General features: G+C 47.3%; 5 protein-coding genes across 5 annotated transcripts; all 5 read right to left on the bottom strand.

The window, feature by feature from the left end:
* Positions 1-572: 572 nt before the first annotated feature.
* Positions 573-1,982, bottom strand: CTRU02_204364 (C6 finger domain-containing protein; the record flags this gene model as incomplete). Its single annotated transcript, XM_036731320.2, has 1 exon — positions 573-1,982. The coding sequence occupies one exon, from the start codon at positions 1,980-1,982 to the stop codon at positions 573-575; it is 1,410 nt and encodes a 469-aa protein (XP_036576980.2).
* Positions 1,983-3,877: 1,895 nt separating this feature from the next.
* On the bottom strand, positions 3,878-4,639 carry CTRU02_204365 (uncharacterized protein; the record flags this gene model as incomplete). Its single annotated transcript, XM_036731321.1, has 2 exons — positions 3,878-4,522; positions 4,595-4,639. 2 exons carry the CDS (start codon positions 4,637-4,639, stop codon positions 3,878-3,880), a joined length of 690 nt encoding a protein of 229 aa, XP_036576981.1.
* Positions 4,640-5,462: 823 nt separating this feature from the next.
* On the bottom strand, positions 5,463-7,232 carry CTRU02_204366 (major facilitator superfamily transporter; the record flags this gene model as incomplete). The annotated part of the gene is made up of 2 exons (XM_070204368.1): positions 5,463-6,879; positions 6,967-7,232. 2 exons carry the CDS (start codon positions 7,230-7,232, stop codon positions 5,463-5,465), a joined length of 1,683 nt encoding a protein of 560 aa, XP_070062131.1.
* Positions 7,233-7,708: 476 nt separating this feature from the next.
* On the bottom strand, positions 7,709-9,105 carry CTRU02_204367 (alpha/beta hydrolase; the record flags this gene model as incomplete). The annotated part of the gene is made up of 2 exons (XM_036731323.1): positions 7,709-8,212; positions 8,290-9,105. The coding sequence occupies 2 exons, from the start codon at positions 9,103-9,105 to the stop codon at positions 7,709-7,711; spliced, it is 1,320 nt and encodes a 439-aa protein (XP_036576983.1).
* A 1,193-nt stretch (positions 9,106-10,298) lies between these two features.
* On the bottom strand, positions 10,299-11,585 carry CTRU02_204368 (uncharacterized protein; the record flags this gene model as incomplete). Its single annotated transcript, XM_036731324.1, has 1 exon — positions 10,299-11,585. One exon carries the CDS (start codon positions 11,583-11,585, stop codon positions 10,299-10,301), a length of 1,287 nt encoding a protein of 428 aa, XP_036576984.1.
* Between the last annotated feature and the right edge of the window lie 282 nt (positions 11,586-11,867).

The raw sequence follows: 11,867 nt of genomic DNA on the forward strand, positions 1-11,867 counted from the left end.
GGAGTAATAGAATTACTACCTAATAGGGTTGAGGCGTATATCTAGGCGAGAAGATAGTATATAAAGTATTAGGCTTATATTTTTAGATCTATTAGGACTAGCATTATTTTTCTATGACTTTTTAGTACGAAAAAAGCCTGAATTGATGTTTTTATATAATTATTATCCTTAAGTTAAGGGGGGGTGAAAGTCGCGAAATTCGGGCCTAATTGCGTATTTGCGGGACTTTTCGACATGACTGAACACTTGCTGCCAATGCTAACTAGTGCGTGTCCCTGCTGATGTGTGAGTCGAGTGTGGAAGTCAACGGACACTATTCACAGCGTTGCACTTTGTCCTTGGAAATAGTCTTGAACCAAAATGATTTGCCGCTTGTTACCGGTGCCGCGAGGAGACACGAAACTTGTTACTCTATTTACTATCACAACCTATAGATAGGACTCTTATCTAACTAGTATATGCGAGTAATGATCTTGTCTGAGTAGAATGCATCGCCAAATCTCACGTGACAAAAAAAAAAGAAAAAAAAAAGAAAAACCCAGTCATATATAGAAGTAAGAATCCGCACATTTCTAACAATGGCTACTACTCAGGATTTGTCTAATAGTCTTCACCATATCCTTGACTAATGCCGATCGGCCCGATGAAGGACTTTCCGCGGCGCCATGTCTTGCGCCATGGAGGTATGCATATAATTGAGTAGGAGCACATCCTAAATCCAGCAGGCCATGCTCGCGACAGGGCGACGGTGGGGGCGGAGGCGGGTGATTTTGCGCTGTCGCCGTGTCAAAGCCCATGATGTTCTCAATCTTTTGTAACATTTGGGAGCTAACGTGTATCAACATCTCAATTTGCAAGTTAGGGTGACCATCCAGACCGAACCCTCCAAACTGAATATTTGGCAAGACGGTAGGACACAATGCCCCAGGGCCTGTCTTTCCTGTCCGTGAGACGGGTGTGGATGACGATGACGCTTGTCGTCTCTTCTGTACGTAGTGATAACTCGAGATATCGCATTGCTGTCGTTGTTGTTCTTTCCGTTGTTGGTCTTCTTGCGTCTGCTTTTGCAATAGCAAAGACTCTTGGATGGCGGAAAAAACAACCTCGTAGCCCTGAAACAACCACATATAGCAGGTTACGATTGTGAATATGGTTGGCATGCTGAAGCAAACATTTGTCGAGAAAGCATTCGCCGATTTACAAGGATATCGCGAGGTTTTGTCGCTTGAAAGCTTGGTAGCCATTTCATGGCTGTTGTCATTGTCGCTATTGCGTGGCGCGAACGCTGGAAACGGCGTCGAACTCTCCTTCGAGAGGAAGTCGGCTTCGTCTGGCGAATCCAAATACAAATACTCTGAACTAGACGGCGAGTACGGATGCTGCGGTTCTTGCTGGGATGCCTCCAAGGATTTCAGCTGCTCTAGAGTTTCTAAAAACACCTGAGAACTCTCTAAGAGTTCGCCGATGATGTTTTTGGCGGTATGTAACCCCTGATCATCCCCATCATGAGCGTTACAGCTCATTTCCGGAGATGGGTAAGCTAGAATATCTTCGAGGGCTACATGGCGATTTTCAGTCTTACTAAAGCACACCAACAGCTTAGAACTCAGCTGAGACAGTCGCTGCAAGCATTCGTCCTTACTGCTAGAAGGTTGAGGAGACTTCGAGCTGCGGCTTGCATCCCCACCACCGTTGGCTGTAGTGCATGTACCAGTGACTGCTTTGAAACTTTTTGGGCTGGTCGAGGTGCTGGCAGAGTGGCCGAAAAGGTGTGCCAGGTCAACCTCGCTGTGTAGTTCATGCTCTAGTACTGATTGAACATTCGCTATTCCAGATTCGAAATCGCTGAGCTCAAAGGGTAGGTCAGGTCTGGAGCCCGTGTTGGTGTCTGTTTTCTCCAACATCGAAAATGATCGGGGTGACGGGCCGCTACGTGAAGATGTAATCGGAGCGGTATTTGAAAATGCAGAATCTAGACGCATTGGGTGCTGAAACGTGTCTCTTGAAATAGGACTTAGCACCGTGTGGCTCTGAGCTCGCTCATTGACTGGGAGCCGACCATCACATGCTGGCTGTGCCGGGATAGATCGAAAAGAAGTACGTTGGCCGGCCTCCCGAAATCCTTGGTCACCTGTTCCGGCAGAAAATTGTGGATAAGCAAGTGTGGGAGATGGTGAATCTGAGGAACGGCGCCGTTCGTAACCATTCGACTGAAAGGAAGCTCGACAAGTGCGAACTGTATGGAGGCACTCGGCGCCGGCCTTGACGCATCGCTCACATGCTAGCAAGGCGGTCTCTTTGCCTTCAACCAGAAAGTTGCCACCGTTTGGCCTCACACAACGGAGCTTGTGGCTTCGGCACCGGTCACAAGCACTTCTCCGCGAGCTACTGCCGTGGATGTTGATGTTATTACTGCTGTTGCCGTTATTGTTGCTATTGCTGATGCTGTTGTTGGTTTTTTTGACGAGATTGATCCGATCCATTAGGACCTGCTTGGCATAATTTGTTTGCAAAATATATGCGGACAGAGTTTTCAACAATAACCTGCAGAAAAAACTTCTCGGTACAACATGTAGTCTGGTTAAGTTTGAGAAAGTATATTGTGCCCACAAGAGCCGACAACAAATTACGTTGAGACTTTGCAACCAGTATGTTATCAGACTTCTTCGAGAATGCCAATGGCTTTTATACGTCCATGACAAGAGTTTTTGTGTGTTGGCTAAGTGTACAAACGGGTGGCTGGCTGCCATGATTAAGATGAAAAGAGGATGAAAAAATGTGCGGAAAGCTACAACAACCTCGCAGCTTAACTCTAATGAGAAATACCTGTCCTGACAACACTGGGGCTCCATGCAGTGGAGATTTTCAATAAAGCTAAGGCACTAACGCTATAAAATAAGAGTTGCGATTGCATGTTTGTTGCCATGGAATTATATTGTGTCAGGGTGGTGTCGGAGTCAGCAGAGTACTTGTGCTGCGAAAGGTATTGCGAGCGCTCAAACCTGCTGTCATTTGGGCTTTTCAATCCCGGAAACACTAGTCAGTATCGGTAGATGCTTGGTTATTTTAGTTTCTTTAACAAGAATGTTTGTCCTGATCATTATTTATTCGTTCGACAACGGTGCTTGTTTGTAGGTCGGTGGTGTGCGTACCTTGTTCTCCTGAACGAGATTGTGGTCGTCATGTACATGTTCTAGGTGTGATTAAAGCTGGCTTTTGTGGAAGACTTGCGTGTCCTGTCGTCCACTGGCATGCGAGTTAAAACCTTTAGCCCATACAGTATTTTTTTTCTAATGAAACCTTCACCTCAAAGCTTGTCTGACGTACTACGTCGATCATCGAGATAAAGTGCTGATTGGAACGCCCCCCCATGATGCAGCGTTCTACCGTGATAACCGATGAAGGGTGCCCTGTTTGGATACTCTGTGATCTGTTACAGAACTTTAACTCAATATCCTTTACCTTGCAGTAAGAGGCACATCTAAGGGACGAGCTGCGACAAAACTTCAGAATGGTACCCATAGCTGGATTGGTAAACTGGTATAATAATTGCTTCGAGAATGCATAACAAATTTTCAAAAAGGTTCAGAGACGCTGTAGGGCGATGTTGATCACATTCAAAGTACATTGCACCAGGGTCGGAATTTGTTACCGCGAACGATTCAACGGGTTACCAACTTCGATAGGCGTTCCTGAGATCAGTTATTACTTCAAAGGTTGAATCCATGCGAAAGCCTTTATTGTCAAAGTCCTATCTGGATCAATTTAAGTAAAAAAACTTGCGGAAAGCTGTCATGTTAAGAGTATATTTTGGCATTCCATGACTTCTCGCAGCAACTGACTAGGTCAAGCTTTTTAGTAAGTTTCTTACTTGTCATCATTGTGCCTCCTTGATCTGTATGAATGTTTGCATTAGATCCATAACGTCCGGGATACCTTCAGGCCGATGTTTTCCCTGAATAATGAGAGTAGGAACGCCAGATTGGGCTGCCGTTACCTTACTTTTCTCCGCTTTTGCGTCAACCACATCCCCTGCCTCATCGGACTGCAACCAAGCTTCGGCGTCGGCGTTGCGAACGCCCGCCCTCAGCGCAGCTTCCACTAGCACATCATCCCGAGCGATATCCTGTTCCCGACAATTGTATGCGTCAAGGATAGCTTCGACCAGGTTACCTTGTGTTACACGGTTGTATCTATCTTCAGCAGCGCCTGCAAGGTGTACAAGCCGATGCGCGTTTCGAGTCGCTAGGCCAGGGCCAAGGTACCCGCCCCATTTGAAGTTGATGCCGCTAGAGAGGCCAGCTCGCGTCATGCGTTGGTTTAGGGCAATGCGTTGATCGGATGTCATATCGGCCAATCGTGATTCGGCAAGCTCGAGCTTATCAACTCTATGTGGATGAGGGTTGTAGTTAAGGTAGTACGGTGTCCATGTAATAGCAAAAGTATCATATTTGCCTCCAGGGTATGTCTTCTGATAGAGTGAGATAGCAGAGTCCAGATTGCGTTTCGCAATGTAGCACCACTGTAAAGCGTTAGAAGCTGCATGGCAAACTTCGAACAAAGAATGACGGGGCAAACAGGAGATGAAGCTCACTGCGCATACGAAGTCAAAGATGAATTCGATTTCGATAGTTGTCATGATAGAGTCTATCCCGGTCAACAAAATCTAGAGCCAAGATCGAAATAACACGTACATATTGCTGTCAAGTCGGTAAGTAAGAACAAGAGGATTGTAAAATGATTATTCAGGGGGAGGAATGCGGTTCTATATATGTGTCGAATTGAATCAGGTAAAATATGTGCTTGACCAGGTGTGTAAGCAAGGCAATCTTGAAAATGCATCCCCGGACTTAGCAACATATCTCCGGGGGGCGTTTTGCATGACATGACATCTGCTGGCATATATTCATGCACCGCCAGGGCTTCATAAAATATGCTCACAGTGCTTCACCTACATATTTGAAACCAAACCACACTGCATCTCTACAAAGTGTTTTGATTTGAACCGAATCGTAGCAAAGCTCATGATCATGTTTGGTGTGTGGTTATGTATCCCATCGAGGCCCGGTTGGCCACAGGTACATCCACACGAGGGGAATTAGCCACTCAGGGACTAATCAGGAATTTTCTATTGAATACAGGTACCATTTTTATCACCTTGAACTACGCACCTCATCTACTTTATAATGAATAAATGGAACCGACGGAGACTATCCAAGTTACAAACTCAGCAGCGAATGCAACTAGGAAACAGATGAGTTGAAGACGACGTATCATCACGTATCCCTGATATGAGAGGAAAACAGTGAATGTTAAATTGGGGACTATACTGTAGCCAACCGGCCCTCGATGGGATAATTTATCCTAGACAAATGGAACATGAAGTCAAGCCGCATTCCTTTTCATCTCTATTGTTAACATGTATTGCGTTGTCCTTAATTATCTAGGTCTGCTTCAAGTGCCTAAGACTCTGTTTGTACCCGCTGCTGTAGGCCAAAGTCTTCCGATGTTTGCTCCGAACGTGCTTCAAGGTTTTTCTCAACAAGCGAGGCAAGAAACCCGACAATCGCAAAAGCAGTCAAAACATACCACACCTGCTTCAAGCTCTCTTCGTATAGGGAAATAATGTGGTCTTGAACTGGAGGAGGAAATGATTGAACGAAGTCTCGCGATGCTCTCTCGTATGCCTGACCGTGTGCCAAGGCCGCCTCCGCGGAAGGGTCAGAGACGGCGCCAGGAACTGAGAGGAGCTGATCAAAACGGCTGTTTAAGACTGCGGCAGGAATGGTCACGGCAAATACCGTAGAGATGCTCCTCACAAATGCAAATGCACTCGTGCTCTTGGCGTTGAGAGAGTCGGATAACTCGGCTTGGATAGCCGTTAACAAAGACGGGTTAGGAAGTCCAAGACCGATGCCAGCAAGAAGGCTCAGCGTTACCCATGTCGCCATGGATGTTTTTCGATCAAGCAGTGAAAATGTTCCCATGGCCACAGTCTGCAACGCAAAACTGACCACATGAACATTGCGAAACTTGCCGAGCTTAGAGACTATGATACCACCAGCGAGTGCTGCGACACAATAAACGGCCGAAAAGGGAAGTAGCTGTACTCCGGATCTTGAAGTGGATACGAGCTGAGTGGATTGGAAGTAGACCGGAAGAAAGTAGAGCGTTCCGAAGGATACCATAATCTGCGCGAACGTTGCCATGTAACCACCCAGAGATGTCCGGTTCTGGAAAAGGGATTTCGGAAGTGCTGGATGAGAACACCATGGTGATTCTTGGTAGGCGAAGAACAGCCCAAGACCCAGAAAGCCCAATATGAGGGTTGCAATTATGACAGGGCTAGACCAGGGATATCGCGCACCACCGCCATATGTCAAGGCGTAGAGGAGTGATGTGACTGATGCGCAGATAATTAACAGGCCGATAACATCGACCTCCTTGAGCTTGTCGAATGTTTTTGACTCGTTTCCCTTTGCGGGTTTACCTTTGAGAACGAGGAATAACAATACCAGACACACTCCACTGATTGGTAAGTTCAGGTAGAAAACCCATCGCCATGACAAGCGGTCCACCATCAAGCCACCTAAAAAGGGCCCAAGCACAGAACCCAGAATAATGAAAAGAAAAAGCATCCCCATAAACTGTCCGCGCTCCCGCAATGGAAGGAGGTCGCACAAAATGATTTCTACGAGCACGTTGATTCCGGCTGCACCAAGTCCTTGCACAGCGCGGCCGCCGATAAGGACGCTGCTCCAGTTGGCGCCACCACAGACTCCGGATCCTACAGTAAATATGGCTAGTGACGCTGTCATAGGCAATCTTCTGCCCCAAATGTCGGCTACCTGGCCGTATAGAGGCTGGAATGCTGCACTATTCTCGGGCTGGTCAGCTTCATTTCTAGTTAATTAGGATAGGACAGTGGGGGCGACATGGATGAGGAAGCTCATATGGCTGACGCACCTTGTCAAGAAGTAAACGTTGACGATCCAAATGTAGTCTTCTTGGGCGTTGACCGCTCGTGAGATAGAAGGAAGGGCAGTAGAAATGATTGCTCCTTCAAGAGAGCTCAAGAACGCTGTGGCGGCCAAGCTTATGACAATAGCCCAGAACCGCCATCCTCGGTGACTGGAGCTTGGTTTTGGAGCCTCTGGTGTGATAGATTGGCTACTCGAAACCGGAGAGGCCTCGTTATTGGGACTGGGTATGTCGTCGATTTGCGCTGCCATGATACCGAGACGTTTGGTGCTGGTGCTGAACCTTTTCTGGAGCTGCTATTGTTGTTGCAAAGTATTGCTTAGATGCCGAACAGACATTTCCCAGGAAAGTGCAAGATGGAAGTTTACAGGTACTCAATTAATATCATGCTAGTAAGAATTAATGTATTAGTCATGGCTATGCTTGTTCGGAGCTGACCTGTCTAAGTCATGTAAAGTACAGACTTGAAGTGTCTCGAAACAAAACAAGAAGCAGAATACAGGGAAGTTACAAAGTACAAACATGTGATATCTGGACAAGGTATGAATACTTGATCAAAAATCTGTCTGACACAATGCCGTCATATCAAGGTGGACGGCAGATAATGTCACTAACACCAGTACAAATTACGGCCATCACAAGAGTTGGAGAAAGTCAACGTTCATGCTGATTGAAATCGCTCACAAATATTGATGTGGAAAGTGCCTTCGTGTTTTAAGAAACTATCTCACAACGGTTGTCTCTCAATCCCAAGAGCCCGATCCAGAAATTCATAGGTTCGTTGGTTGCACAATGCCAACGCTCCCATTTTTGCTTGCAAGCTACCCTGTCCCTCACTGCTGGGTATCCAGACTTCCTTCTTCTCGAATGGAACATTGACAAGGCCTTCAAAGCACCGCCTCGTATGGTCATCCGCATCCATATAGAGGGACTTGCCCGCACCTGAAATAAGAACAGGACAAAGTACGCGAGACAAATATCCACTACTTCCTTTCAAACCAGGGCCGGAGAAAGTAAACTTCTTCATATGCAGCAGAATGTCCGCTGGTGACGATAACCCGAAGAATGTGCCTGTGACCGAGATCTCCCACCTAAGCTGGAAGGAGGTCATCTTCATGGCTCCAATCAGCTTGTCTACCATGTTATGGGTTATCCAGCCGTTTTGCCAAGCCGAGATAAAGAGGGGAGAGACATGGGCGGTGCCAAAGTCCCACATGTCGTAAAAGGGATCCTGAGCATGACCGATGTACATTAGCACATAGTCTTAAACACGGGAACAAGAACGTATGGCCTTGAGGCATTACTTACAATTGATACACAAGCCTTAATTCTCGGATCAGCGGCCGCTCTCAAGGCAAAATAAGCCCCCATGGACGCCCCTGAGACTGAGATGCAGTCCATATCGAGGTTCAGATCGGGATTCTGCGCACTCAGGTCGACGAGATAGTCAATAACACATCCTGTAACAATCTCCCAGTCTGGCCTCATATGAAGCCCGTACCGCCGCAACATCATGCCCTGGCCGGGCCCATCAAATGTGAGGACGGCGTATCCTAGACCAGGCCCAGCGGCAGGGTTCAAGAAGAACAACTCCTCTTGGCATGAATCCGCCCCGCCACAGTTGATAAGAACAGGAATCTTGCTCCTACTGGGAATGCGACGGTTGGCAGGCGGTAGGTAGAGGTATGCTGGAAGCATATAATTCTCATAAGGGATCGACAGAGCAAGAACAGCACCATCCATCAGTGAAATAGCCTTGCGAAAAAGCTCACCCACTTTTTCAGCGATGGGTAGAGCACGAGGATCCTGAACCATCGCGGTCTCATGTACGGACGATATAGAGGAGACGTACATGTAACCGCTGGCGCGTGTATAGTTTGCAGCCCGCAAGTAAGCCCGCTTTGAAGCATCGCGGTCGCCGTGCTGTTGTGCCTCATTTGCCAGCGCCTCGGCTCGTTTTGCCTGTATCTGCCATGCTTTCTCCCAAGACGACGGGTCGTTGGCTTTAATCTGGCCAACTGCTTCAAGAACCTCGGCCGCATCAGCACCTCCATAAACACTGGTGCCGAGGATCCGAATAGCCTCAAAGTCGAAAAAGGTGCTGTTTGGGAATAATTTGTGCATGTTGAACAATCCAGGTTCTGTTGAAACGATGTATGTAATGAGCTTGAGTAACGCTCGATTGCATGTTTAGGAAAATAATTAAGGGTAAGTCATAGCCAAGCAGTCATACCAAGGTATATTCAGCTGGGGTGGTTCTAATCTGACAGGTACCGATCATTCGGCGTTCTTGCGGACAATTGCTGATTGCAATGGCCTTAGTTGAGATTCATTTCAGCAGGGTTGCTCCTTGCCTGCTTGGCGGCCCCGCTGAAAGTTGAAAGTTGTGGACGTTTCAACACTCGTCAAGTTGGGCATATGTCGGAGAGGACAAACTGGCACCGACAAGAACGCATGGTTCTTCTCGCAGGCTGATCGGAATCGGATCCGGTGACACACCCTGTGTCCGTATGATGGGCTTCGGGCCACCTTTAGATAAGTGTAAATCCTGGCTACTCAGGAACCGGAACACCGAATGCAACAGCCGAATGTTTAATGCAACTGCGCGGTGGATTTACTAAACTTTGTTTCAACGGCATGTAAAGTCAAGATCTCTATAGGCGGATGTCCCCATTCGTCATGGAGCTCCGTATGCTGAACAACACAACGCACAGTGACCAAATATGGCAGAATTGGTGAAGATCGCAGTGTCCGAAGGGCTCCCCAACAAATGGTATCCTGCCCATTCTTAGTTCCGTAGCACTACTGTTACGTAAACACAGTATATCTGAGTCAGTGCCAAATTGGGGTCATAAGTCCATAGGTTAGTAACGTTGTTCGCAAACCGCAGTGCGGTCATACGTTTGGCGGTAGGTTCTCGGTCTCGCATTTAGAGTAGGCATGCCTAGACTGTAATTCAGGTTAAACCACAAAGCACGGGATATGATCTGTCTAGTTTTAATGCAGCCTCCAAGATAGTGACCTTCGTTGTTTCTTTAGTATCTCCAAATTATGATGTTTTCAACAAGAGTGTCAACAAGGAGTTCTAAGCAAGATTTGGACTGGAAATCTTGCAAAGGGAAGGAATAGGGGAACTCGGGCGCTGGTGTTACCTTTCATCAGACTCCAAAGAGCTCATTTGCCAAAGAACACTACATCTGGGCACACTGAAAAAATTGTTAAGGGCGTTAAAATAGCAACTTCAGTTTTCTCTATTTAAATATCTGGATCTCAAAACAAATGATTGCCAGTAGAAGTAATGGAAGCTGTAAATTTCCTTATTCAACATAGTTACTTTGAAAGAGAGGAGAATTCTTAGGGAAAGTGAGGGCCTCGCTGAGAGCAACTCCCTCATACTGGTCTAACCCAACATGGCCGCCCCTCGAGAAGCCTGAGAAACCGCTACCGCCAACACCTTCGCCGAGAATATACTCAAAGGCCAAGTTGGCGTGCTCCACAAAGAATGTAAAGTGACGCTTCTTGCTCGGGGAGATGAGCTCTAGCTGGAATCCAGTCACCTTATCCTTTAGTGTCCCAGTAACCGCGCCATCATAGGTCTTCGTGGCGAGAACGAAGTCATCTGTGTCAGATGGACTGTCTCGAGTGCTCTGGAACACGGGCCTGCCTTCTTTGAAGAGCACGACAGACTGATGAGCACCACCTTGTGGGAAGTTGGAATCGAGACGAAAAAAGCTTAGAACGTATGGGCCTAGCTTTGCTCGAACGGCTTGGAGGTTTCTGAGGCAGGTAAACCAGCTAAAGGCGGACCAAAACCTCTCGTGCCCGCCCATCCCACTCCAAGTTACGTTGCGACCTTTGATATCGACTTCAAGGTCCACTGTACCTGCGGGGATTGGTTGCGACCAGTGCCAAAAAGGAATCGGCTCCGTGGATGCGTCCTCAACCGGCCATAACTGCCCATCGGCTGCAAGAGGTGAGGCACTGGATTGTATGACGGCTTTGCCTTTGACGGTATCAGAGTTAAGAGTAATGACAGCTTCACTCATGTCGGCTTTGACCATGAAGGAGAAGCTATACCCATCTTTTTCGTCCACCCATATTCCTCGTGTGCCTTGAGGACAGGTTTCTACAATAGATCGCCCAGGGTAGTACACCTCGTAGAAGCGAGTCCGGTCTGCGAAAGAGAACTCGATCGACAAACGGAAATTTCCCGTTCCCAATATAGCGTAGTTGGGATCTCGGTAGAAACCAAAGATGAACGACTGCATGCCGTCGGCTGAAACACCGTCAAACTCCCACTGTTCTCCGGCTGTCGAATTTAGGGGCCTGATTTTTGGTTCTTCGAAGTTCTCCTTGGCGTTCGTGGTGAAATTGACCACTTTTCTGCCCTTGGCCATATCGAAGGCCGTCAAATTGCTAGTTTGGCATGCTGACTGAGCAGGCTTGCTGACCAGTGGGTTTTGTTGTGGTTCGGCAAGGGCGAAGACGGAAAGTGTCGAGTCTTGCCAAGCTATAGGCCATGGTTCAGGCCATATCATGCCGCCAAAAGCAGGCGTCGACAACAGCCAAACAAAAAGTATTATTTCAGCAATCAAGTTCTGCATCATGAATTCCGTTACACAACTTAATCAAATGAAAGAGTAATCCGTGTTAGCGCGAACAAACAAAATATTATAGAACGCACTTAATAGCTCAATGCTCGGACTGAGGTACCAAAGGCTCATATGTGGGGTGTTGAGGAGGACTGTCTAGAATTTCAAGTGGAGTTTCGGCCTCGGAACGTCTTGTTTGAATTCCCACCGATACGGCGATGCTGTCCGATGAGACCAGCAGATTCAAGAGCCTAGTAGCCACAGCATATAATAGGCTCAAATCAACTGCAGATG

Source organism: Colletotrichum truncatum (genome assembly GCF_014235925.2).
Source record: "Colletotrichum truncatum strain CMES1059 chromosome Unknown Contig_0002, whole genome shotgun sequence".
Lineage (NCBI taxonomy): Eukaryota > Fungi > Ascomycota > Sordariomycetes > Glomerellales > Glomerellaceae > Colletotrichum > Colletotrichum truncatum.